At 40.6% G+C, this 26,530-nt stretch overlaps 2 protein-coding genes across 2 annotated transcripts in view; both read right to left on the reverse strand.

The window, feature by feature from the left end:
* LOC135196708 (teneurin-a-like) overlaps positions 1 to 12,755 on the reverse strand; it is a 238,849-nt gene extending 226,094 nt beyond the window's left edge. The window contains exon 1 of the mRNA XM_064223541.1: positions 12,266 to 12,755. Coding sequence (XP_064079611.1) covers positions 12,266 to 12,755 — 490 coding nt within the window. The remainder of the gene's footprint in view (positions 1 to 12,265) is intronic.
* Positions 12,756 to 25,603: 12,848 nt separating this feature from the next.
* LOC135196880 (cuticle protein 7-like) lies at positions 25,604 to 26,530 on the reverse strand (the record flags this gene model as incomplete). Its single annotated transcript, XM_064223654.1, is given in 1 exon segment — positions 25,604 to 26,530. A coding segment is annotated over 1 exon segment (247 nt), but the record flags the coding sequence as incomplete, so codon positions are not given.

A 26,530-nucleotide genomic window follows, 5' to 3' on the forward strand; every position in this document is an offset into this window, starting at 1 on the left:
CGCCCTTAAGCAAATAGATATATGGGCATCTAAAAACTCAGCCCACTGGATTAAACACAATGAGACATGTCCAGATTCATTGCATTCATGGAAGATAAGAACTCCATCTGTTCAAGCAACAAACCATATAGGCCATAAAGGGGGTTTGTCACCACTCCTCCCTCCCTTGCTGGAGAGGGGAGTAAAAGCTGGTGAGAAGCAAATTTGTATATTTTAGGGCATAGAAACAAATATGTAACACACTATGGCTGCCACCCTCACTGGTATCAGACCAGGGTTTCAGCATATGCATTTTTTTCTTCACCCACCCATAGGAATGAAGAATGGAAAAAGGGAAAGGAGACGACAGGTCTTCTCACTTATTCTCTTTTCCACACAATCAACTTGGGTATATGATACAAACTGTCCTGCCAGGGGCACTGGATGAACTATAAAACTTGTTGGGCAGCCAACACCAGACCTAGGAAAAATTTGTCCAAGGACATGTGGCCAATGTCCTTCAGGTAAAAGGAAGTGAAATGAAATGGTCTGCCAAAGCCAGGAACAGCACAAATTCAAATCAAGAGAGGAACCCATTCCTCTGATGTCCTGCGCTCTTGCATGCACAGTATCTTTGACAGAACTTGAAGGTGAGGACTAGGCCTGTTTAATCACCGCATGTTAAGCCAGAATGAAATTGTATTCAAGGACACTTTCCTTTCCTGGCTAAACCTGTGCTAACAAAAGTCTACGACACTTAGGCCCCTGATGACGATTCCTTTTCAGATAGCAACACAGTGCTCTGATGGGACACAGCAATAACTCCTGAGGATTTTTGTCAACAAACTCATTCAAGGAAGGAATTGGAAACAAAGCAAATCTGTCATCATGAACAGAGGGATTTTGAGGCTTAGCCACAAATTCCAGGGCAAACTCAACCTCCAACCCCTGGTGTGCTTGACATCATAACCTAAGCCATGAGCTCTTCAATTCTCTTCGAGGAACACGGTAAAGGGGAGGAAAAATTGACTTAAAAGTCAGTTCCCTCTCTGACGATCAATGCGATTGGAGACCTGAATAAGACTACTCAGAACCAGAGTAAGATCCCACATAGGAGGTTTGAGTCCTTAGGTCAACAAGATTGCTCAAAACTCCTGAACAACATAGAGATTTCCCCGGATGAAGTGATGTCCAAGCTCTTCAGACATCAAAATAAAAACCAATCGCAAGGCACCCTTGTAGCCTTTGATAGCAGATATGGAAAGGCCTTTCTCATTCCTGAAGAAGATAAAAAATCTGCTATCCAGTGAACAGTAGTTTCCAAATGGAGAGACTCCATCGACGACACCAACCAAAGTATACAGCCCCACTTGTCCTGGTATATGGCTGACGAAGACCTCCTAAAGTAGCCGGACATCTGACCTGCTGCTCTGCAAGAAAAGCCTCTCGCTCGCAAGAGATACTTCACAGTCTCCAGCCGGTGGTAACCTCTCCACATATGGCTGGCCGAGAAGGTTCTGCCAAGGGGGGATCTCTCTCGGAACTGCTGACAGATGAGACAGAAGGTCTGGGAACCACTCTGCCTGGGGCCACAGAGATGCAAACAAGGTGATCATGAGATTCCTGAACTCTAGATTGTCCCAACGGTGCTGAAGGGCATCATCCGCCACAGCGAAAGGATCCAGGATCACTGAGCAGTAGACCTCTAGCTTCCTGTTGAGGCACATGGCGAGGAGGTTTAACATGGGTCTTACCCACAGGAAAAGCAGCCTGTCCACTATGTCCTGATGCAGAGACCTAGAACTTTACTCCGACGACTTAGCTGTCAGCCACCACATTTCTCCTGCCCAAAATGTACCTGGCCATGAGCTCAACTGAGCTGTCAATTGCCCGACCGCCATTAACCGAAACTTGGTGATTTATGGCGCTGATAACCGGTTATCAGCACCATAAGCACCATTATGGTGCCTCTGTTAGGTATGTTATGGCACCATAACTCATTGTTGCAACAAATAACCGGAACTCAGACCATTATGGCGTCACAAAACTGGGTCGCTAATAACCAGGGACTGACTGTACTACCGCCGTCACGACAGTGCGCCCCTCCACCATTTCCTGAAACTCCAGTAGACCCAGGAAAGCTGCCTTCAACTCCAACACATGATGTGAAGTAGCTCGTCCTCTGCACTCCATACTCCCGAGGCTAGGAGCTCTTCGAGACCAGCATCCCAACCTTTGGAGGAAGCATCTGAGAACAGGAGTAGATCCCGAGGGGTGAATGTAGAGGAACTCCCACTTTAATGTTCTGGTCGTTCAACCACCACCATAGGTCGCTTCTTATCTCTGCCAACAGAGGTATCTGTAGCTGAAGGGAATCTCCTGCCAGGGACTAAAAACTCCTTCGTCTCAGCTGCAGAGATGAATGGAGACGTCCTTGAGGGACCAGCTTTTCGAGAGATGACGATGCTGAAAAGAAACTTGCCACTGGAGAAGCTAGTTGCTCATTCTTTAAAAGGAAGGAGTGCGCAACAGTCCTGAATTTCTGCAACCTCTGGTCCCGACAGAAAAACCCTCGATGATAGTGTAATTCTATTAACATCCCCAGGTAAAGAATCCTCTGGCTGGGAAGTAGACTGGACTTCTCTAGGTTTACCACAAGCCTAGGCTTTGACAAAAACTGGAGAAGATGGTCCCTGTCCTGAGCCAGTTTCTCTCTGGAACTTGCTAAGACGAGTCCATTACGATACCTCAACAGATAAATCCCTTGAGCACAGCCCACGTCAACAATAGGGTAAATAACCTTTTGAAAACACTTGAGGAGTTGCAGTTAGCCAAGGCAAAGGACCTTGAACTTGACCACCTGCTCCCCACAAATTGGCATTGAGATGTCCCAGGTAAGAGATGGAATTCGTGCCAAACTGAAGCAACCTGACAAAGGAAGGTGAGCTGACAGAACCTCTTTCAGAATGACACAACGTTATCCTGGTCACAGCCAACAACCACAAGTCAAGCCACGACACAGTTTTGAAAGGGCAGAAGAAGCAGTGGACTCCAAGGTAGATGCCTCCTGAAAAGTAAATGAAGGGCCCCTCTGCCCTAAACCTGGATCCAGGGACAAGCTAGGCTTCAGATGGATTCACATCTGAATTAAGTTACTATTGAGACATTAATTGAACCATGTTGGTCAAGTAATTGCAATCCACATTAAATTTTAATTAGTTAAGTGTATAATGGATTTGAACAATTTCACAATATAGAAAAAATTCAAAACCTTTCTTTTTTTGTGTAATTCAGTTTCTGGGTTGTACATTTCACATTACTTCACTCTCTTAAAGACCATAAACATACAGTAGTTTTCAAATTCTCTGCACTGAATTTCAAAGGCCAATCCATATGAAATGAATTGTCTTCCAGATCTAACTTTAATATTCACTCTGAATAAAAAGGGACACTCAGCCACCATACAAACAAATTAGTAGCAGTGCACTTAATGTTTTTTGGTATCTGATCTCAGGCTATCATAACCAATATCAAAAACAGCATTTGTACACAAAATCAGTCATTCAGACATGAGATTTTTTTTTTAAACATAAAACCCCTATAGAGACCAACAGCAAAGGAAAAGTAATTCTATTATTTTCTCAAATCTTCACTATGGAGCAAAACTGTAAAGCCCAGGCCTATAAAGCTATGCAAAGGTGAAGGATAACCTAGGATAGGCCTGTAGGGTTAATAGAACATATGTACATATACCTAATTTTTTTACAATCATAGAATGATTTCATGGTTGGACTTCTGCTGAGACAATGGATTTTCTACCTTTCCTTTCATTTTAAACTGGCACCTCAGCTAATCAAATTTTTTTTGTTACTTACAAATCATTGTCAAGTCCAACGAAAAAAAAATTGTTTTTGGTTTTGCAAGTAAATATATGTGCTATTTTATCTCATGTGTTATAAGTACTAAAATTTACAATAAAGTTTCCATATTTGCTGTATACAGTTAAATTAACACTCAAAAGGTTAATTTTTTAAAAGTGAAAGTGTTAATCTTTGTTCATGTGGTTAAGCATATCTTAGTTTTACCAAACCAGTGAACTGATTAACAGCTCTCCTAGGGCTGGCCTGAAGGACTGATGTTTTTACGTGGTTAGGAACCAATTGGTTACTTAACAACGGGACCTACAGCTTCTTGTGGGATCGGAAACCACATCGAAAAATGAATTTCTATCACCAGAAATAAATTCCTCTGATTCTTTGTTGGCAGAGTGGAGATTCGAACCTGGACCCTGAGATCGGTAGTCAAGCATGTAACTGACTCGTGTTTAGCAAGGAACTCAGTGCATATGGTAATTTCTAAAGTTTAAGTTAATCTTTGTGCATCTGGCAATCAGAAATTCTGAGATGTTTGGTTAAATAAAGTGAGAGTGCATGCATACCTAGATTTCAGAAAAAGCCATCTTATCAGTGCCAAATGGAAAACTGAGCCCCATCTAGAGCATTAGCCTGACATACCTGCCCTTCAACTCAATCCTTATAAGGGTAACATATGGCTCTCAACACATTTCTTATTTGAGCAAGGTTCTAGCTAGACACACTCACTCAGGGTCAGTGCCCTACCACTCAGGCATCTCTACGAGAAACCAAGTAGGCAGGCTCAGGAGTCACTGCTACCTTTCCTCATGCAAGTGACCTGAAACTTGATACATTTAGGTTGGTTGCATCTTCCAATTGATTGAAGCAACAACTTCACACCATCACGATGGGGTTAGCAATTAATACTGATAAGATATTTTGAAAATATTTTTAATTTGCTCACAACGGGTGCAGGCAACAGCGTACAATCAGGAGCAAGAGAGGCCAAATTATAATGGCCTATGGGAGCGAGAGAGACAAATTATAACAGACTAATCTTATCTCATCTTCTAGTTAAATTAGTTAAAAAACAGCAAAAGAGAATGACGAAAGTAGTTTTAACGGTATACTCATTACGTAAGTGTGTACAACCACGAACAACGAATGAGAAACAAGTTTTTTTGCTAAGTTCAACTGATTTGGATAACAAAAACATCAATTTGCCTTGTATTTCAACCATCGTACAATAGTAAACAATTACCTTAGTTGTGTTAAAATTGATGTTATGTAGAATAGGACTGAGATATTTTTATATATAACTTTATTCGCTATACAGTAATACCCAGAACTTAGGCGATTCGAGTTGTGCTAATTCACAATAGCATGAAATTTTCATTGGAATCTAACTAATTAGTCATATGCAAGTTCACAATAGCGCAAACATTTGCGAATCCTCGAGAAACACTGCAAAACCCTGCAAAAGTGTTTATGTTTAAGTTATTATGTAAGTTTTTAAGTTTTAAAGCTTTTCTGTATAAAATCTTTATTCAAAACATATTATTTTTATATTTCTACATGCATAAATATAATACAAAAGGTAATTACAGTACCTACAGTTAGTGCATATATGTACTTTTATAAGATGCAATACCCATTCACAAGTAACTGCACTTTTCAAAGATGATATCCCTTCAAAAACTTTGTTTAATATGATATTGTTAAACTACAATAAAGTTTTGTACATACTTACCTGGCAGATATTATACTTATACTTAGCTAATTTAGTCTCCGACGTTCCGACAGAATTTCAAAATCTCGCGGCACACGCGACAGGTAGGTCAGTGGTCTACCTTACCCGCCGCTGGGTGGCGGATGTACGAACCACTCCCGTTTGCTTGTCAGATTTTTCTCTTCCACCTGTCTCCTGAGGGGAGGCTGGGTGGGCCATTAATCGTATATATCTGCCAGGTAAGTATGTACAAAACTTTATTGTAGTTTAACAATATCATTTTTGTACATGAACTTCCCTGACAGATATATACTTAGCTGATTGGCACCCTTGGTGGAGGGTAAGAGACAGCTAAATAATACAGGTAAGACGGGAAACAACTAATGTTGTAGGATATAAAAAACCTTGGTTCTCACCTCCCTTTTCAGGATGAAGACTTCATAGATACTGTCTCTGAGTCTGCATTGCCTGGAGAGCTACAGCTAGGACGTGACCTGATGCTGAAAGACTCTCGGATCTACCACTGGGATATGTGATCCCCTATTGTGGTAGAATCCAAGTCGGATCCTGTTAGAGGGACCTTGTCTGCTTACCTAACAGATCCTTACCACTACCTCTGCAAGGAGCCAAAACCCACCAGACCACCTAACCAAAATACAAAGGGTTAATATTACGACAAAAAGAGGTGCCTCCTGCAACCTCTTTCAGACAACCAAAAAACACCAATATAAAATATGGGTAACATATTTAAAAAATTTACAGGATAAGTTTCAGCTCCTGCCCAGCACCGAATCCGCCGATACGAAAGGACCCAAGGCGAAGCATTTATCATATGTGATTTTTACATCACGTAGGTAGTGGGTTTGCGAAAACCGATTGGCATCTCCAAAAAGTCGCCTCCATCAAGTTCCGCACAGACATATTTTTTCTGAATGCAAGCGAAGTTGCAATGGCTCTCACCTCGTGAGCTTTTTCCACTTTCAGTAGTCTAAAATGTTCTTTCCCTTACAGGCAACATGTGCCTCTGTAAACTAAGGCTTCTCAGAAAAAAGGAAAGAGCATTCTTCGACATGGGCCGAGTGGGGTCCTTTACGGAGCACCAAAGCACATCTTGATAGCCTTAAGTTGTCTTCCTCTAAGGAAATACTTCATAATCTCATAGGGCAAAGAGTTCTTTCAGCTCTTCCCTACTAGAACAAGATAAACTACGAACTTCAAAGCTCCTGGGCCAAGGGCGTGATGGGTTTTCATTCTTTGCAAGGAAAACTTGGAAGAAACGAATACACCATAGAATCTTCCTTAAACCCTACATTGCCCTCAATAGCTTGGAGCTCACTCACTCTCTTAGCTGTAGCTAGGGCCAAAAGGAAGATAGCCTTCTTCGTCAGATCCTTGAAAGAGGCTAAGCCAGGAGGTTCGAATCTAGACGATCCAAGGAATTGTAGAACTACGTTCTAGATTCCAGTTCGGTACCACATGAGGACGCTTAATGGTTTTCAAATGATCTAATAAGATCATGCAGGTCCTTATCATCGGATATATTTAAGCCTCTATGCCGAAATACCGCCGCCAACATACTGCGGTATCCCTTAATAGTTGACACAACAAGATGACATTCTTCTTTGAGGAAAATAAGGAAATCCGCAATTTGGGTCACAGAGGTAATGGAAGAGGAAATGTTCTTCCTCTTGCACCAACGTCTGAAGACATCCCACTTTGACTGGTATACACGCAAGGTGGAAGGTCTCCTCGCTCTTGCGATTGCTTTAGCAGCTGTTAATGAAAAGCCTTTCGCTCTGACCAAACTTTGGACAGTCTGAAGCCAGTCAGACTGAGAGCGAGGAGATTTTTGTGGGTACCTGTCGAAGTGGGGTTGTCTGAGTAGATCGCTCCTTAGCGGGAGCGATCTTGGAAGGTCACCAACCATTCCAGTACCTCTGTGAACCATTCTTGGGCCGGCCAAAAGGGAAAAGGGAGTGACTAAGGTCATTCTCGTTGAAATCGGACTCTACGAACTTCTTGATGGTTAGCCCCATGGATCTTGAAGGGGGGAAACGCGTAGACGTCGAGTCCACTCCAGTCTAGAAGAAGAGCATCTATTGCTAATGCCTCTGGATCCGATATCGGAGAGCAGTAAGGATCCAGCCTCTTGTTCTTTGACGTGGCAAAGAGGTCTATGTGTGGCCTGCCCCATAACTTCCACAGGCTCTGGCATACATCCAGATGAAGGGTCCACTCTGTGGGAAGGACTGATCTTTCCTGCTGAGGAGATCTGCTCTTACATTCCTTTCTCCCTGCACGAACCTGGTGAGAAGCTTGATTCCCCTTTCTTCTGCCCACAAAGAAGAAGGTCTCTTGCTGTCTCGTACAGGGAGAGGAATGCGTCCCCCCCCTGTGTTTCCTGATATATGCCAGAGCTGTAGTGTTGTTCGCGTTGACTTGCACTACCGATCTTCTGACTTTGGGCTCGAAAGCCTTCAGAGCCAACCACACAGCCATCAACTCTTTTCTGTTGATGTGCCAGGCTACCTGGTCCCCTCCCCCACCCAGGTACCTGACACTTTCGCTGGTTCCCAGAGTTGCCCCCCACCCCGTGTCCGACGCGTCGGAGAACAACACCAGGTTGGGGGTCTGGGATTGAAGAGACAGTCCCTTCGCAAAGAGGTTGGGATCTGTCCAACCAAGATGTTTCTTGACGTCCTGGGATAACGACAGGGAGAACGTCAAATCCTGAGAACGACGACTTCAATTTCCGATGAAGAAAGAATTGGAGCGGTCTCAGGTGCAACCTTCCTAGGGAAACGAATTGCTCCAGCGAGGAGAGCGTCCCCAGCAGGACTCATCCACTCCCTCACTGTGCATACTTCTTTCCCTAAGAAGGTTGTTACTCTCTCGAATCCTCGGGCTATCCTTTCCTGAGAGGGAAAAGACCGAAAACTCAGAGAGTTCATCTGTATCCGAGATACACACACTCTTCTTCGGGAATTAGTGACGACTTCTTGAAATTGACGAGAAGTCCAACGCCTTCGTCAATTCTAGAGTTACTTGTAAGTCCTTCAAAACAACGATCTTCTGAATTGGCCCTTATTAGCCAATCGTCGAGGTACATGGATATCCTCACCCCTTTCAAATGAAGCCATTGAGCCACATTCCTCAAAATCCCCGTGAACACTTGAAGGGCCGTCGAGAGGCCGAAACACAGAGCCCTGAACTGAAAAATTTTTCCCCCCCATCATGAATCTGAGAAACTTCCTCGAGGAAGGATGGATCGGTACGTGGAAGTAAGCGTCCTGTAAATCCAAGGAAACCATCCAGTCCTCTGGACGAAGTGCTGCCAGCACTGATGAAGGCGTTTCCATCGTGAACTTCTTCTTTTCTACGAAGAAGTTCAGGGCGCTTACGTCCAACACCGGTCTCCATCCCCCTGAGGACTTCGGAACTAGGAAAAGGCGGTTGTAGAAGCCCGATGAACGATGGTCTGTCACTAGTTCGATAGCCCCCTTCTCCAGCATCTGATCTACTGCTAGATGGAGAGCTTGATTCATGATGGGGTCTCTGTACCTGGCCGTCAGTTCCCTTGGGAGTGGGTCCCCACGTCCAAGGGAGGTCTTTCGACGAAAGGGATGGAGGAGGTAACCTCTCTCAAAAATAGAAAGGGTCCAAGGATCCGCCCCGTTTTGGGCCCAGACTTCTGCAAACTCTAAGAGTCTGGCCCCCACCGTTGTTTGAAGGACTTGCAAGTTATTTGGGGGCTTTAACAGACTTGGCTAAAGTCTTACCCCTTCTTGAAGGTCTACGACCTCTAAACGTAGAGGTTCTTGAGGAAGACGCCCCTCGAAAGGGTTCTCGCACACTTGACTTTTCCTTCTTAGCCTTGGTAGGGAAGGAAGGGCGAGGTTTTCTTGCCGACTGTGCCAAAAGGTCCTGGGTGGCTTTAGCCGAAAGCGATCTCGAAATGTCCTGCATTAGATGTTTAGGAACAACTGAGCAGACAGAGGAGCAAACAGCAAAGAAGACCTCTGGGCATGGGAGACAGACTTCGTTAAGAAGGAACACAATAAACAGACCTCTTCTTCACGATCCCGGCCCCATACAGGGAGGCGATTTCACTCGCTCCGTCTCTTACCGACTCTAGCACTTCAATTTTCTTGGCTAGGACCCCCAACGACCAATCAAGGAAGTTAAATACTTCCAGCACTCTAAACATGCCTTTTAGCATGTGATCCAGTTCATTCATTGCCCAAGTCGTCTTAGCAGAGTTAAGGGCAGCTCTCCTTGCTCGAATCTACCAGCGCCGAAAAATCCAAATCAGCCGAAGACGTAGACCCAATCCTAAGGACTCTCCTGTTTCGTACCAGAAACCAGCGCCGTCCTGATAACTTCGAAGGAGGAAAGACGAACAATCGTTTTTCCCCGCTTCTTCTTTGGAAGCCATCCAGGAACCAAAACTCCTCAGTGCCTTCTTCATTGAAAGAGTTGGCTTCATCCTCACACAAGAAGAACTCTTCGCTGTCTTCGCCGTTGAAAAAAGTGAGTGAGGAGAAGGAGGAGCCGTAGGAGTAAGGGAATCCCCAAAAACTTGCAAAAGTAGCTCTGTAAGCTTCTTGTAAGAAGACACAGCAGCAGAAGTGTTCGGTTCCTCATCCGAACCTTCTAGGACGTCTTGTCGAGGCGAGCGCGTAAGATCCTTAGGAGACGAAGGGATCCTAGTAGGAGTTGAGCGAGAGGTTGGAAAACGCCCTCTCTTAGAAGAGTTCACATCCACTGGAGAACGATGAGAAGATCTGTCTACGATGAGACTCCCTCTTCGAGGTAGACGGAACCTCAGCAGAAGGAGAGGTAGGGCTCCTACTCCGAGAATCCTTGGAAACATCCACAGGGCGCTTACGAGGAGGCGAGCGCCTGCTAGACTCTTTGCGTCTATCCTGAGGCGAGCGGCTGCCGGGAGAAGAGCGCCTATCGGGAGCCGAGCGCTTGAACGGCTCTCCATACCTGTCCAGTTGAGTACGATCAACGGAAGTTCGACTGGCAGGCGAAATGCGCCTACTAGGAGAAGGTTGCTTGCGAGACTCTTGACTTCTAACAAGAGGGTAACATTCAGGAGAAGGGCGCTTCAAAGCTAACGAGCGCCTACCTGGCGAAGGGCGCTTCCGAGATTCCTGGTGCCTACCAAGAGACGAACGGTCAGGAGTAGTGCGACTAGAAGCGGGAGAGCGCCTACACGGAGAAAGGGCGCTTGAAAGACTCTTGTTGTCTGCCCCGAGGAGAATAATCAGGAGCAAGACACCTTAAAAGAGACGAGCGCCTACTATGGAGATCAATGTGCAGTAGGCTCTTGGCGCCTACCTTGCGGGAGCGGCTAACAGCAGGCCGTCTATCATGCACACGACTCCTACCAGACTCTTGACGCCTGTAAGGAGAGAAGTCACGATCCGACACTCGAGGAGAGCGACATCTGGAAGAAGAACGCCTACTTGTATAAGGGCGCCTTCTAGGATCTTGAGGCTGCTGAGAAGTCCCACGCGAGGGAGTTGAAGAAATAGCGTGATGAGCAGGTGCAGTGCGCTTACCGGAAGCGGGAATCCAATCTGGAGAAAAAACTTCTTTCTCCATAGAGAACGCCTAAAAAGAGGAGAACGATCCTCTGAAGAGCGGCGCCTAGATCTCTTGATCGGAAGAGAAACGTCCTTCTTCCTACGTGACTAAAACTGCTAGAGAATCTGCTAGCGCCGTGATCTGAGCTTGAAGTCCCGCGAGTACTCTCGTATGGAGAATCTTGTTCTTCCTCGGACGCAGGCGCAGAGCGAGGAGCGCGAGAAGAAGAACGATCACAGGATTTTCTTGGTTTCTTCTTCGCCTCCACTGACGATTCTTCCGGGAAAACCTCCGGACTAGTAAGCCAAAGGACTGCAGGGCGCCTTCCAAGCCCTCTTCAACGGGCGCGACGCATCCGGGGAGTTCCAACCTCTCTTCGGAGAGGGAGAAGACGAAGAGGAGAAGCAACGGCGTAGGAGCTCCTTCTTGTAGCGATCCGAGGCAGCCTGGGAGCGTACAGTCAGCGCCATTTGTACTGAGAAAAGAAAATTAAAATTAGCCTGCAGAAAAAATAAATGTCATTTATAAAAATTAAAAAAAAAACTAGTTTATCACTTATGCCGTCATTGCTACTTCCTGATGGGCAAGCCCTTGGACTTGATGACCTTTTGGAGTCACTGTGGAAGACAATCAGCCAAGTTCTGACAGTGGGCAAGGGGGTATTTCCCCCCCAGACCTTCCTTATTGCAATCTCAAGCTTGGGGATTGTCGACGTATCCTCCTTACAAAGGCGGCGTTTCAAGATTCTCCAAAGGTTTTCTATGGGGGACAGATCAGGTGATTGGTCAGGCCAGTCATGCATAAATTCAACCTCGTTGTCAGAGAGCCACCTTTTGGATGCCCTTGAGGTGTGGTAAAGGGCGCCGTCCTGCTGAAGGATCTCACAGCCTGTTTTGGCTAAATCTCTGCTAAATTGTCCTTTAGCAGCTTAATATGCTCCGAAGTAGCATTGGCATCTAGGAAGCATGGACAAGATTCCTAGTCACCGGTAGCCAAAAGGAGCCCCACACCATGAGGTAGGGCGGATGCTTAACGCTGGTCACGGTCAGCCGCGGGTCACACATTGACGAAGTGCGTGACTTCCAAACCTTCGTGCCCTTGTTCTCACTGACGCAGAACGTTGCTTCATCGGTCCAAAGGACCTTATGCCACTGTACAAGGTCCCAGTCCTTATGGTCCTTGGCAAATTGAACACGACAGCGACGTTGCTTAGCAGCCACGAGGGGCTTGACTCGCGCTTTCACCTTGGAATATTCTAGACGCTTCTGGATGTTGCGCTGAATTGTCCTTACAGAGACATTTCTAAGGAGCTTAGGGTTCTTTTCTTTCAATTCCTTTGCAGTAATTGAAGGATTAAGGTCCAACTGACGCCTTAAAAGCCTTAAAGTCTTCGTAGGAATCTTCAAAGACCTTCCCCCGCCGTGTTTGTGTTCGGGAACGTTATGACCAGATCCAGCCCGACGCCATTTTTGGAGAAGTCGCGACACTGTCTTCTCATTAACAGCAGTAATTTTGACAATTTCACGGTTTCTATTACCAACTTTATGTAGTTTAACAACTCTCACAATATTATCATGGCTGGTATTTTTACCAGACATCACTCTAAGGGCGTGGAAGACGCTGGCACTCACTGCACACAAAGCACAAAAACGAAATATGTGGACCACCGTCAAAAGAAATGCACTCCTTATGGCTGACAATTGGGTACATACTCTTTGAAATCGTCACCAGTAGTGCGTGGGTGGATAAACAAAAGGTGCCAATTAGTCATTTTGTCCCAGCCAATTTTTTTGCAGGAAATATGATACGGGTCCAAAAAACCACAAAAAGATTGAGAATTCCAAAAATTCTCAATACAAATGGCGCTGACTGTACTTCAGGATCTGCCGAGGGGAGGGGACGCCTGACCGGTGGGGGTTTCTCCCTAGCCCTCTTGCGGCTTTCGATTTCCTACTCCACTGGACTGGTGGGAGTCTGGAAGAGGTCCTAGGCCTAGAGGCACTAAGGAGCCGGGTCAGACGCACCCTCCATCCACAACACTGGGGACACTGCACTGATCACTAACACTCTCCTTACCTTCCAACTGACGAATCTTCTGATCCATAGAAAGAATCGTGGCTCGAGCTGCCCGCCTCCGAAGGCGAACTCTTCGGCTTCGTGCGGGGAGCAGGGGCTGCAACTTGGGAAGAAGGTTCTAATTCTACGTTAGTATTAGGATCCACATCCAACTCACTCATTCTAGATCTACTAGAACTTCTAGAGGAAGCCTTACGCACTCTATCACGTTTCCACTTCTTCCCTAACGTAAGAAGAGAGAGCCTTATATTCTTCTTCATTCAATCCCTTACATTCACTACAAGGGTTTAGCAAAAGAACATTCATTCCCCCTGCATTTCATGCAAACCGTGTGTGTCTACCGAAGCTTTCGGCAACCTCACCTTACATCCTTCATTCACGCAAACCCTAAACAAAACCGAAGTTTTAACTACTGAATCTAGGTCAGACATCGTTAAAGAAAATCCAAATCAAAATCAAACCGGTCCACAATCAGCGTATGCTAAGCCAAACAAAGCGAATACGTCACCAAAAGAAGTCCAAATTAACTCCAGGCAAGCGAGAATCGAAAAACTATCAAGAGGAACCGACAACAGTTGTTATCGTTCCCGCGACAGAAAAAAATCTGACAAGCAAACGGGAGTGGTTCGTACATCTGCCACCCAGCGGCGGGTAAGGTAGACCACCTGACCTACCTGCGCGTGTGCCGCGAGATTTGAAATTCTGTCGGAACGTCGGAGACTATAGCTAAGTATATATCTGTCAGGGAAGTTTCATGTACAAAATTCTGAAGTACACACAAGTATAGTACTACAATTAGTATAAGTTTTCATGCTTTTAAGTGAAAACTCAGTATGGAGATTCTGTGTATGATATTTATATTTTTGAAAATATATACAAAGGCAGTACATAATTCACAGTGTTTGTCACTATGTATATAAGACCTTCATGATCAACTAGTAAAACATAATCAGACACATAACAGAGTTGTCGTTCTATGAAAATTACTATCTTACCCTCTGAAAAAGTGCTGGTACAATTTGTAAGTACTATGTTATGTAATTACAGCACGTACAATTAACATACTTTCAGATGTGATCCCATTTGCACTTTTTAAAGATGATACCCCCTCCAGAGTTTACCCCACATGACATACGTATTTCTCTTTCTCATAGTTAGCCATCACACTAGTACATGGTTTTAAATTGATTGAATTTCACCTTCACCCTCTGCAAACATTACGTATGTACATACGTTTTCTTTATTTCCTTGAATTGTGTACCTTCATTATGACTGACTAATAAAGTGTACCTAGTGACTCAAAGAAAACTTTTTTGTTTACTCCAGAGGGAAAAAGAAAATGGCATCCCATGAATAAGGGGTAAAGTTAGTATACGTACGAAAATGGATATGTATGTACTAGTAGTTACTGTAACTATTTTTATGCCAACCAGTTTTAGCTTTCTTATTTAAGAGTAATGTATTAAACTAACTTTTAAATCAAATTACAGTAATTTTAATTTCATTTAAAAGTTAGCTTAATACTTAGGGACCATGATTAGGGTCATAATTAGTGTTCAAACTCTAGAAGCAAGCATTTATTAGAATTTTTAAAGACCGTGCCAAACTTGCACGAAACTTCCCCTTACGTGAAGGGGTCTGAAACCTAACCTCGCCTAAGTTCGGGGTATTACTGTAGATCAAAGATCAACAAGGAAAAATACCTTTTAAATTTAAACCAAGTTGTAGCTGAAGCCAAGAACACTGTTCAAGCTGCTAATGACTACTATCATGCATCGGCAACAAGGATAAAAAACTTCTGTAAACTTATGCCATCAAACACAACTGTAGATAAAATTGAGAAAAAATCATTTTATACTAGGTTGAAAGAACAAATTTTACTGTTGCTTTCAAACTTTTAAAAGATAAATAACGTAAAGCTTGTATTATGATGAAATAAAGGGAAAATAGCGTGTGGTCACATAATTTTTTTTACTCAATAAACATGCTGCAATGCAACATGTTATGGAAAAAAATAATTTAGTATACAATCACAACAAGATGTAATCAAGTCATATTTCACTTAAAAACACTGTATAACAAAAAATGACCTTGTCTCATATAAGTCAAGTATCTACATATTTGTTTATGCTAACTAAAAGCAAGGAAATCAACTCAGAATTGAGTTAAATACGGATAACGTTTGAGTTAAAATAATTTGTCTTACGATAATCTGATTTTTTACGATGGAGGTAGCAATTAATACTGATACAATATTTTGAAAATATCTTTAAATTTTGCTCATGATGGGTGCAGCCCAGCAGCATACAACCAGGCAGCAAGAGAGACAGACCAAATTACAATAGCCTAACTTTATCCCATCTTCTAGTTAAATAAGTTAAAAAAAGCAAAACAGAATTATGAAAGTTTTCTTTTAATGTTTTACTCGTTTGGTAAATGTGTACAGCCATGACAACCGAACAAGAAGCAACATTTTGCTAAGTACAACCGAATTGGATAACAACATCCATTTGGCTTGTATTTCAACCGTCGTACGAAAGTATAAACAATTACTGCAGTTATGTTAAAATGACGTAATATATAATAGGACTGAAGTATTGTTTGCTATAGATTGAAGATCAGCAAGGAAACATACTGTTAAATTTAAACAAAGTTGTAGCTGAAGCTGAGAACACTTTTCGAGCTACTAATGACTGTTATTGTGCATCGGTTAACAAGGATAAAACTCCCGTAAACTTATCCAATCAAACAAAACCATAGATAAAGTTGAGAGAGACTCATTTTAATAAAAAGTTCAGGTCTTGAAAGAATAGTTTACTGCTGTTTTCACGCCGATAAAAGATATATAACGTAATGGTAGAGCTAGTACTATGAAGAAATCAAGTGAAAAGAGTGAACTGAATCAAACATATTTTTTTCCAAATTGAGTTAAAATACGAAGAATAAACTCATAGCCCTCAGTTGATTTCCAAACCAAAACACTGGCTTGCTCTGTAGTATTTTACGATACATACGCAATATGAGAATATATACAATATAATGGGATAGAGTAAGGTATAATTTTTAAAAGATTCACAGAAAAGTCGCATATTTTTTATGTTTTATTCCATAATTCATATGTAGGATTCAGCAGCCTGATATGTATCACTCAATTATGCCGATATTGGTCCGAATCTGAGTCCAATTTACCGTGGTATCCATCATCGTATACGCTAGGCAGAACTTGTTACGTAATGTTATTCAGTTTCTCTAGTACTGAATTATCATGAATTATCATGCATTAAAACCCAGAAAATTAGCTGAAATTAATAATTACTATGCCGTGTTATGTATAAGTATACAGTGGTACCTCGACATACAAAAGGCTCAACTTACGAAAAACTCGAGATACGAAAGCAAATACGAAAATTTTACGGCTCTACATACGAAAATTGCTCAAGTTACGAAAGGTTATTGCTGTAAAGTCCCAAGATTCGCCCGGACCACCGGAACAATTTTAAAACTCCCGCGCCGCCAACTAGTAAACTCGCCACCATCCTCCCGCTCTCCCATTGGTTCCTAATGGTCAGCATCTAACCCTTGTGCTTTAAGTATTCTATTGGTAAAAGGATGCTGTAAATTGAAAAACTTATTCATGCAATACATTTAATAAAAAAAAACATAAGGTAAAGATAGAATAAAGAAATAGAAATGAATGGTTATTATACTGTTTAGTAGTTTCAGTAGTTGAAGAGAGATAACAAAAATTTATGGCTTACTGTGTACTAGGAAAAGTGATTGCTTGGCGATCGTTCGATACTCGTAAGTGCTAAATGTAAACAGAAGTTTGGAAGCTTTTTTGTTTTTTTTGTTTTTTATAGTGTTAATGGTTACTTAATAATTATTTGAAATAAGTACATGCAATACATTTAATTAGATATCATGAAATATAAAATAAATCAGACTGCCAACAAATACGTATTTTTTAGAATTCTGTTCTGTTTTGCATTTTATTACGTTATGTATATGTTCATTATAGCTGTCAGTAACTCGGTATCTCCATTAGGTAAAGACAGAATAAAGAATAGATATGAATGGTTATTATACTGTTTGGTAGTTTCATTAGTTGAAGAGAGATACTAATGAAAATTTATGGCTTACTGTGTCCTAGGAAAAGTGATTGCTTGGCGTTCATTTGGGACTCGTAAGAGCTGAATGTAAACAAACGATTGGAAGTTTTTTTTTTTTTTTTGTATTATAGTTAATGATTAATTAATAATTATTTGAAATGAGTACATACTAATTATTTGTACATTTTATTGGCATATTCTATGCTTTTAACTTCTTAGGTTTAGATGTCAGAATCATAGACTAGGCTACAGTAGCAACCGCTAACATAGGCTAGTCTTATTGCCAAGGGACATATGCTAGTCCTAATATATGCAGTAAAAATGGGGTTGAATATTACTGCAGTTGAATATTACTCAAGTATGTACAGTATTTGCCTTTTTGGAATCATATTTCTTCCGTCGGAGCGGCGTCGTAACCCTAGAACATGTGTTGTAGGCCTGGAAATATAATTTACTGGGGTGTTTTTGAAGGGCTTGGAACAAATTAGGCATTTTAACCATGTAAAAACATGCGGTTCAAGATACGAAAAACTCATGATACGAAGGCCACCTCGGAACGGATTAATTTCGTATCTCGAGGTACCACTGTACTGTGTAGTGTAGGGTACGCTACCCTATATGTAAAGATGATACTGATTACCCTAGTGTAGGGTAGGCTATATTTTTCGACATACGATGGATTTTTCGGAACCTAACCCCATTGTAAGTAAGAGAATACCTATATGGCAAAATAAACTCGTATTCACCATGAGCTGATTTCCAAAACCAAAACATTGACCGCTATGTTAGTATTTTATAATACAATAATACAAGAGTACATACTATATTATTTGGATACGGTGAAGTAATGTATAAATTTAAAAAGTTCATGAAAAAGATGCATATTTACTTTTTCTTCTTTGCTTATCTTAATTTTAGTCACTACGCCATCTACGCAGCAGCAGCATCTCAGGCTCGAAAACTCAATTTTTTGCTTGCATTTTTCATTAACTTTTAACCAACTCGTGTGTTCTCCCCCACCCAAAAACCCCACTTCCCAAAAGGGTCCCCCAATACCGTTTTTTTTAGGTTTTTGGGTTTTCTGACAATACACGTTTTCAAAACTTGCCCCAAAACAACTGTCCGCCATCTTGTTTGTATTGCTCCGCCAATTCCCTAGCAGACGAAAACCCGTCGGCAACTAAACTGTAGCCGCTCCCAAGTGACTGCAAAACATTGAGAATAGATTAAATCTTCTACACGTAAGGTGTTTTAAGTAAAAATTTTGAAAGCGTCATGGAGGTAAGTTGCACTGCGATGGATAGGACTGTCATTATCCTCTGTTTAATCTTAAATTATGACACCATTTTGTACTTTGGGAGAAAACTCTTATTTCGAGAGGAAATTCGAGGTCTCAAGATGTTGCTTCCACTACCGTTGACTTGTGTCCATCTCCGGTGTCAGGACATGTTAAATAACTTTTTCAGGAGGGTGGATCAACGAGTGGGCAAGACTGGCCCAGGTAGTCCACTTGGTTGTTTTCCCTAGGCTACCCAAAAAGTACTATAGCCTAAATCTATATGCTTGGAAATTTATCATACTAGGCTACCTAACTAGGGTAAAAAACCGCATGGTACAGGGGTGGACCATGTACGATCAATGTGTACAACCCCAAGAAAAGTACATTATAACGCGTCCTGACACCGGAGTAGAGGTTCTTTAGCTCCGTTTCTCACCAACAAGAAGTCCGCGTCTGATGCCCATCTCCGATGTCAGGACGCGTTATAATGTACTTTTTTTGGGTTGTACACATTGATCGTACGTGGTCCACCCCTGTACCATACGGTTTTTTACCCTAGTACCTATAGGTTGGTACATGACCGGGGGTGGAGTAAAATAAACGAAAAGGGTTGCAGGTAGGGCCCAGAAGAACACTGCTAAAAAAACTTAGGTGTAATGCCTAGCCTAAAAGTGCATCGCATAAGGTGCAATGACGGCAACAGCCTCCTACGGAGAGAATAGCTTAAACATCAGCTTCGTGCTTAGGATTTGACATCAGTCTCGAAGAAAACCCTTCCATAATCAATGACGTCTGCCTAAGATACAGTCGTGCAATGGGCTACACTGGCATAGGCTGGTCTACTTTAGGCTATCGTTGGCAAAAAACAAAGGTAGACCTCAGTACTGAACGTTAGGTCCAATGGCAACCTTCAATAAGTACAAGCCCCAGCCAAAGGACAATCATTTGCTCACTTTGATGTGATTCGGCCGAAATGGTCTAAGGACCGTTCTTTTAAGCTCTGAGTCGGGAGCGTGTTTACCTGTTAAAAGTCCCGAGCAAAGTCCTGGACCTAAATCCTTCGGAAGGCCTATCACCTACGTCAGGTGAGTACTCACCTGCTGTCGAGGACGGTTTCTATCATGTCCATGGGCGAGAGGAGTTTGTGGGTGGCGGGCGAGCGTTTTGTTTGGGGGTCACGGGACCTACCAGAGAAGGTCATGTGATGTGCCAGACCTCCCTTGGAAATGGCTCTTGCAGCTCTACCAACGACAACCTTTTCATAACGCTAAGTTCTCCCGCCCTCAGCGCTAAGTCGCTCAACTGTAGCACTACTCTCCACATTCTTTAACATTCTTATTTCCCCGTCTATATGCTATGCATGTCCTTTACGCGTCTTTTGTATATATACTACAGTCATGGATCTTACCCAATGAAGTTTTTCAACAATCGCAAACCACAGCATAATTCATACCAGAAAAAGGGGGCCAATCTGTGATACCTTTTGCATCACGTATAAGCTACGCATTCTTAAATTACTTTTTGACGATATCAGTGATGAATTCGGAAGACGCTAGGAATAGGTGCATACGGGAAGATAAGCAAAAGAAAATATATAGTTGACATATACTGAAAATAATGTCGTCTCCCGCATAAAGTGGCTTCTAGAACCGTCCTGATTATAATTTCGAACAACGCAGTACAAGTATAACAGGTATGTGGAACGATAACCTCCCCCCTCTATCTCTCTATATATATATATATATATATATATATATATATATATATATATATATATTATATTATATATATGTGTATGTATGTATGATGTATGTAAGTATGTATGTGTGTGTGTGTGTGTGTGTGTGTCCCTGAGGGCTAGCTCCAGAAAATAAAAGACAATGGCAAATATAATTTTTATTCTTCAACTGAGTAAAGGCTGAATCCTCTAATGATGGCTCAAGCTCTTCAGCAACGCATTAGAATTCTAAACAGAATGCATAATTTCTTCTTGGATATTAAAGCTTTCCCATTCCAATAACTCTTAGTCTCTTTGTAATCGTCCTTTTTAGTTTCTACCACTCATCCTTCCTCTATATCTTCCGAATTATTTTGCTCGTTTCACTAAACTATCGCTCTTTATTTTCTCGATATAGCCTCGAAATATTCTGATGGTTTTTTTTCATCTGGATAACCAGTCCGTTCCTCCAGCCCCTTCTTCATATCGTTGTATTTTCTCACCTTTTTGTAGAACCTTTCTTGGTCAATACCGCTCTTCTGATATTTTTTGTTAGCTCACTTTCTTTCTCATTCCAAATCCTTCTATAAACTTCCAGGCTCTACTAGCTATAAGCAATGTCAAGTCCCTACATATCTTTGAAGCACCTCTAGTAGCTTACGGTTACTCTTGCATAAAGGGATGACTTCTTCTTTTCACCCATTCCTTAGAATCTCATCTCTCTACCAGACATAATTTATGCACCTTGGTCAGTTGCTCAATCACGCTTCCACCAAAAGCCTTGATTACACCTAATCCAATCAACGCCTGACACCTATCCATTATGCATCATTTTTGCTTTATCCCCTTACAGCCTCGAAAAAATTATTTCCATAAGTATTTTTTAATTTTGTGTTAACCCTTCTACTCTTGCATCACTCAGGTTCGATTCCCATGTGGTATCAAAGAAACGAACGAGGTAGTTCAAAAGCAAGAAGAAAATAAAAGGGGGTGGAATACAGCTAACATTTAAGAGCTAATTTGAACCTTTATATATTGATAGAATGCGAAAAAGTTGGCGAGCGATTTGATCGTGGTAAAAGTATCTCAGAGGATACTTTTCCCACTCAAACATGACTGAATGTGCTTAGTTACATCTACTTTTATCTATAGCTTAACTGCTGCATTATTTACGATTACAGCATCAGTCAGTACTTATCGATTGATGATAATTCTATGAATCTCGATCGATCAACTTTATAAGTGAACCTACATTGTGATGAACTCAAAAGGCCATCTTTTATGAAGATGTTCACTGGTTTCCTTTTCAGTGTATTTCGATCTTTCTTTTTATTGTACTTTGTAGCCAAAACGTCGCTACTCAGTTCCGTATCACTTATCCTTTCAGCTTACCCTTTACTTGCCTGTACTGTACTTCTCATTCTTCCAATGGCGTATCACGTATTTATCAAAATTTTTCTAAAGGGACGATAGCTGTGTTATGCTTCCTGTCGACATTCTTGCTATCAGCAACATTCCATTCATCCATCTACCAACATTCTCATTTCGTTTCTCTAACGGTAACCCTCCTTCTTAGTGACCAGCATCTCGTTCTCTTTCATAACACACCGGTCCCATCGAGATCCTGCGTTGCTATTTTTGCTTTCCGAATAGCCGTTGATTCTTTATCAGTTACAATTATTTCTATGTTTTCTATCAACACTTCAAATGTTTACTCTAACTTATTCTGCTTGCTTCTTGGGTTTCATGATCGACCCGTCCATGCTCATACAAGATTCTTTATGGCTAATTCTTCGTGACTAATGACAGAGATACATTAATATTTATTAATATTTGAATCTGGTCTTGCATCACATTTTTATATATATACTAAAAAATTTCTTGCTTTCTGTCAGCATTAATAGTTCTTTTATTCATTAAGTGTTGTTAATATTTTTACATTTTGTTATTATTCAAACACGATAAATGATGAATTTTATGTAAAATTTGGTGTTTAATGTGCACGTTTTCACAGCATTACTGAATATATATGTACATAATAGAGAATACGATTTGGTAATCACATGGATATTCTTTGGAATTTGAAAAATGAATCCACTGTCAGCATTAGGTAGCACCCATAGCTTCCGTTTGCTTTACCGGTAAAACTCACTTCATCAATACGTTACTCAAGCAAACAACTATACAGTATATTTCGCAGCAATATATGATACAGGAAAAAAAAAAATGGAAAGAAACAATTGTTGTCATCATCTGGCTGTGAGCTAGAAACGCTCGCTTGAGCTCGAGAACGATAAACATGCTAACAAAACACCACAGCGTTGGCAACACTGTTAAATAATGTCAACATCCCGCAGAAACGCTATATCTAGAATGATTTACCTTTTCAAATAAGGGATGGATTATTTTTTTCCATAACGAGTCTTACAAATTAAGATAAAATATAATCAACTCAACATCAAAATAATTTTACCTATTATTATCCTTTCTTTACGCCAAACTGTTCATATTGCTCTTAGCGAAATTTATGTTAATTTTTTGCACGTAATCTAAAGAATATCACTATATTCATACCAAATATTTTAATTGATAATGCAAATTAAATAGTAACGGAATCAGAACTATTAATATTTGAGGTTTAGAATATGAATTTAGTACGTATGTAAATTCCATAGCAGATAACTCATTTTTACTGTTTTCTCTAAGTTTTTTATTAAAAAAGAAAACGTTTTAAATTGGGATACTACGGAATTTTCTAAATATCTTTGTTGCTTCATTTTCAATAATTTCGCATTGATAATTTTTATGCTATAGATGATTGACCGCTATATCAAATATAATACAATTTAATTATTCATGGCATATATTTCTAAATCCTCTTTTCACTCTGCTTTGCACGCTTTGTCTATATAGCTTAAAACTACAACAATCGTGTACGTAGTTTGTAAACTGTCCCAGCTGTGTAAAAAAAAATCTTGTAGAGGGCGCCAAGCTATATTATTTCAGATATTTGATCAAATCTAACACGTTCATAAAATTTTTCAGTAGTCTGTCAGTTCCAAGGCGCAAGCCCCTGTTAGATGCTTAACTTTTTTTACATTTTTTTTTTTATTTAGAAACCGAACATCAAATACCAGACTTTTCTATAATAATAATAATAATAATAATAATTAATAATAATAATAAATAATAATAATAATAATAATAATAATAATAATAATAAATGATGATGATGATGAATGATGATGATGATGATGATGATAATAATAATAGGCTTATCTGCAATCAAAGGTTTATACGAGCTCCCGAACAACTGAAATCATAACGAAACGTCCTAAATATACCTAGTTTTATTTTTTTATTTTTTTATTCAAAATGTTGACAGAAACCTAAATACAATTTTTTCGTTTCACGAGATCGTATCGTCAATCCTGCTGTTCTTTTCTGCAAGTAATAAGGGCTGTGAGCATGTACGGTTAAGCTAGGCCGTACCTAGAGTTGCAGCCAGTTTAAATTCCTCGTTCAAGAAATGTTATATCAAACATTTGCTCTCAGATTATTAATCAATATAACCGTTTCTACGTTTTAATGAACGCAGTTGCTAATCATCAGTCATCTCAGACTATGACAGGTTATTTAAAATTGCCATTTATTAGAAATGATTATAGTGATGTAGATATTGCTGCCTCGAAAACGGAAACTTTCTAAAGGTGACTCAAATTAATACAAACAGCCAAATTAGATGTTACGGTATCTTGACCTGACGAAGTTGTTAAGAGTTCCAACCCCCGAATATTTAACTTCTATTAAAATCATCTACAACTTCTGAAACTATCTAAATGCGCTATTGAACCACCTTACTTGAGTTTTAAAATGGTATCAGGTTAGCAAAACTAAATTTGATTGGTATTCCTTGGAAATTATGACAGCAACCCTATATGAAAAAAAATTACGTTCCAGAATCTTGAAACCGCTGAGGAAAAAGTCCCCATTCCAAGAAAATAACTGAGATACTACACAGTAGCGTGCCCGAAACTGTGTTCGTGGAAGTGCAAGCGCTTAGGGACCCAGTGGCCACCATTTCACGGACCTGACTCACTTCGTTTTGTCCGAGTTTAAATAAATGCTTGTTTCCATCTCATTTATGGAATGATGACCAATTTCCTTTTAGTACCACAAAATTAAAAAGATTAACTTGATGAATTTTTTAACAATTTTATGACATAGCTTTGGATATTCTTCTGTCTAGTGACAGAAGGTTCGAAATTATTATTTTCTATCCTCAATTCAAGGAATTTTGGTGATCCAGAGTACGTTTTCAGAAGATCGTAAAAAATTGCTGAAAATCATGCCAAAAAATTTAGTGATTTCCGAATGCAAGAAACCTGAAGATAGCTTTAGTGCTGTTGATCTCCTCAAAAGATGACACTGAAGCGAATAAAATTCATATTCGATCAACAGTTACCGAAAATCGTCTGTCAAATCTTGTAGTCATTATCATGAACAAAGATACAAGTACCTGTAAAGAAAAGAGAAGCACAAGTTCGGAATCCTAGATCATTTTCTCTGCTCCTAATGGGTCGTTCCCCATCTTGGTCATAAAGAAAGAGAAAACTTCGCTATAGATGATGATAAAGGATGTTTCAAAGACACTTTCGAAGAAATACAAAAAGATCTCTGAAATTCTAAGTCAGTCTAAAAAGCCTCTGCCTGTCTGTATTGAACGAAACAGTTTTTTGTTGTTTTTTCTTATATAATATATATATATATATATATATATATATATTTATATAATATTAATATTTTATTATATATATATATATAATTTAATGATAAATACTATATCTATATATATATATAGATATATATATATATAGATATAATATATATTATATATATAATTTTTATTATATATTATAATATTATATATTGAATCTAATATATATATTTAATCTATATATATATTCTATAATTTATATATAATTTATATGGCAGAGATATATATTATATATATATTATATTTATATATATATAGATCCTTTATAGGCAGTGATCTTCATTAGCTTGTCATTTCTCAGTAGCTCCCTAAAGGAGAAGAGCAGTAGCCTTCATATTCCATTGCCCAGCTGTGGAGTAAAAGGTGGCACGTGACTCCTCAGACAGGAAATGCGGATGCTCTCTGCTTGGAAAGAGGCTTTGACTGAAAATCCAAAGAGTCACATCTCGTCATTAATCGACGGTTCAACAAGGGGATAAAGAAGGCGGTTGTTCGTTTGCTTTTATTTACAAAAGGTCTACAGATACCTTTGCATTGAAGGTATTAATTATGATGTGGTCTGACAATTCGAGGAACAAGAGAAAATAACCATCTTGTCCTATATCAAAGTATGCAATGGGAAAAATAAATGGAAAAAATCGAGCAATCTTCAAACGCACTGAACATCGGGAAAAAGCAAGAGATGACTACATACACATTAAACTACATCAGATGAGAGCAAGAACTACAGAGACAAGAGACAATATTTGAGTCAATGTTACGGTGAACTATCAGCTACGAGTATCACGATGACAAGATTGACTGGGCCTTCATGAAAGACATCGACGAGTATCTCGTTTCCTTCAGAAGTACAGTACGCGAAAGGCTAAAACATTTCCCCCGAACATATAACAAGAGGAATATCATAACCTAAAATATCTATATTTTGTTGGCAGGAAGTATAATTTGTCAAAGATAGCGCGCTATCGGATAACCTACCGAACCATTACAACAATAGATATAAACAACTTCAAGAGCGTTTGCAGAAAGCAAGAGTCAACAACAGAAAACACAAAATATCATAACTTTGGGGCAATGACTTTATATCCTGGGAATACTGCATTTTACGGAATTTCCAGTTCGAGCCGGAAGTGAAGTTCCTCATTTTTTCAGAAAGGACCGAGATCTCTTAGGCGTATACTGGTGGGGGAGGGTAGGAAGGTGCAGGCGCTGGGTAGGAAGGTGCGGGTGCCGGGTAGACAGCTTCTCCCTGGTATTCCACCTGGGCGACGTAACCGTTGTGGCTATCGGCAGTGAATTTAACGAGCTGGGTGCGACCGTCGGGGAGGTTGACGCGGTAAGACCCGGAGGTCACCTTTCCGTCGCTGTTTTCGTCGTGAGCGTAGCTGTTGCCCGAGTAGTCGTCCTGCACGGCG

Source organism: Macrobrachium nipponense, chromosome 18 (genome assembly GCF_015104395.2).
Source record: "Macrobrachium nipponense isolate FS-2020 chromosome 18, ASM1510439v2, whole genome shotgun sequence".
NCBI classification, from domain to species: domain Eukaryota; kingdom Metazoa; phylum Arthropoda; class Malacostraca; order Decapoda; family Palaemonidae; genus Macrobrachium; species Macrobrachium nipponense.